The 1,273-nt window shown below is 35.0% G+C and overlaps 1 protein-coding gene across 1 annotated transcript; it reads left to right on the plus strand.

Annotated features, from left to right (window-relative positions):
* The first annotated feature begins 249 nt into the window (after positions 1-249).
* LOC114536601 lies at positions 250-991 on the plus strand. The gene is made up of 3 exons (XM_028557957.1): positions 250-279; positions 400-646; positions 735-991. Exons 1-3 carry the CDS (start codon positions 250-252, stop codon positions 989-991), a joined length of 534 nt encoding a protein of 177 aa, XP_028413758.1.
* Positions 992-1,273: the final 282 nt, after the last annotated feature.

Here is a 1,273-nt window from a genome sequence, read left to right on the forward strand (position 1 = left end):
TATGCGTGCTCGACTCTGCACTATTATTTGAAGAAAAACGGCATAACACGAAAGAAGGTTAGTAAATATATGCAAGACATAACGAACGAGTCAATATCCATTTATAAAGAATTCTAGAGAATTGTCTACATATCAACTAACAAAATCGTACAATCTGACTTTTAATTATAGCTTACCAAAATTGCACAACAAAGATCTGAAGATGCAAGGGCAGAATTTCGTGCTTCAACATGCTTATTCTCCCCAGAAATGTTCGTTTTTTTAGACGAAAGTGGCTTTGTAAGTTTAACGACAAAAGCATTTTTTGTATTGAAAATAATTTCAAACATATAGCGAACCGTCTCTTGAGATTTAGTATACAATTCATTTACTCATAATAATAAGTAAATATTTCCACAGGATAAGCGAATCATACGAACATACGGCTACAATTTGTGTGGACAGCCTGCAAGAATATATCGTCGACATACAAGCTGGAATGCACGCATAACCGCAATTCCAGTGATATGTATGGAAGGCCTGCTAGATATTGGTGTTTACCGAGGACACGTAGATGGCGAAATATTTCTTTCCTTTGTCAACAATATCCTTGCTCCATGCCTGCTGCCGTTTAATGGTTTTAATCCACGTTCCATTGTCATACTTGGTAATGTAAATCATTCCCTTACTGCATGCATACAGTACTGCGTAAAATTTATAATTTTCAAAGGTAATTAACTTTTTTATTCTTGTAGACAATGCTGCAATACATCACACGCAAGACGTTATTGATGCTATTAATGCTACTGGGGCAATGCTAATTTTCTTGCCAGCTTATTCGCCGGATTTCATGCCTTGTGAAGAGCTCTTTGCTCAGACCAAAAGCTATATTCGCCAAAACGACATCGCATGGCAAAATTGCCCAGATCAGGAATTAATGGTATGGGAATCATTTCTGCAGAGTACAGATGAAGAAATAAGAAACTACATACATCACGCTGGCTACATGTAAACATATAATTATATAATCTGTAAAAATTGGTATTATTTTATAAACTTGATAATTCATTTACAAGCTTTTTTTTTTGTGCTTCAAATTCTTCTGCGTCTAAAACTCCACTCTCTTTGAGGACTTTCAGGTCTTTCAATTGCTGAATTATTATTGAGCGGAGTTTTGCCTAAATATGTGATGAAATACTTCAGTTTGATAAAACGCATCGACTAAGCTATACATATATCAATAGCCTTTTGTCATATGCTACATGCATGCATGCAATTATCTAATTGCATTGTT

The sequence above is a fragment of the Dendronephthya gigantea genome, unplaced genomic scaffold (assembly GCF_004324835.1).
Source record: "Dendronephthya gigantea isolate DGI-Jeju-01 unplaced genomic scaffold, DenGig_1.0 000141F, whole genome shotgun sequence".
NCBI classification, from domain to species: domain Eukaryota; kingdom Metazoa; phylum Cnidaria; class Anthozoa; order Malacalcyonacea; family Nephtheidae; genus Dendronephthya; species Dendronephthya gigantea.

Bases quoted from the DNA above. Each gene is read 5' to 3' on its own strand.
- LOC114536601 (XM_028557957.1), top strand. From the start codon at position 250: ATGTTCGTTTTTTTAGACGAAAGTGGCTTT. The intron at 280-399 runs GTAAGTTTAACG...ATATTTCCACAG, and splicing joins TTTTAGACGAAAGTGGCTTT to GATAAGCGAATCATACGAAC. The intron at 647-734 runs GTAATGTAAATC...TTATTCTTGTAG, and splicing joins ACGTTCCATTGTCATACTTG to ACAATGCTGCAATACATCAC.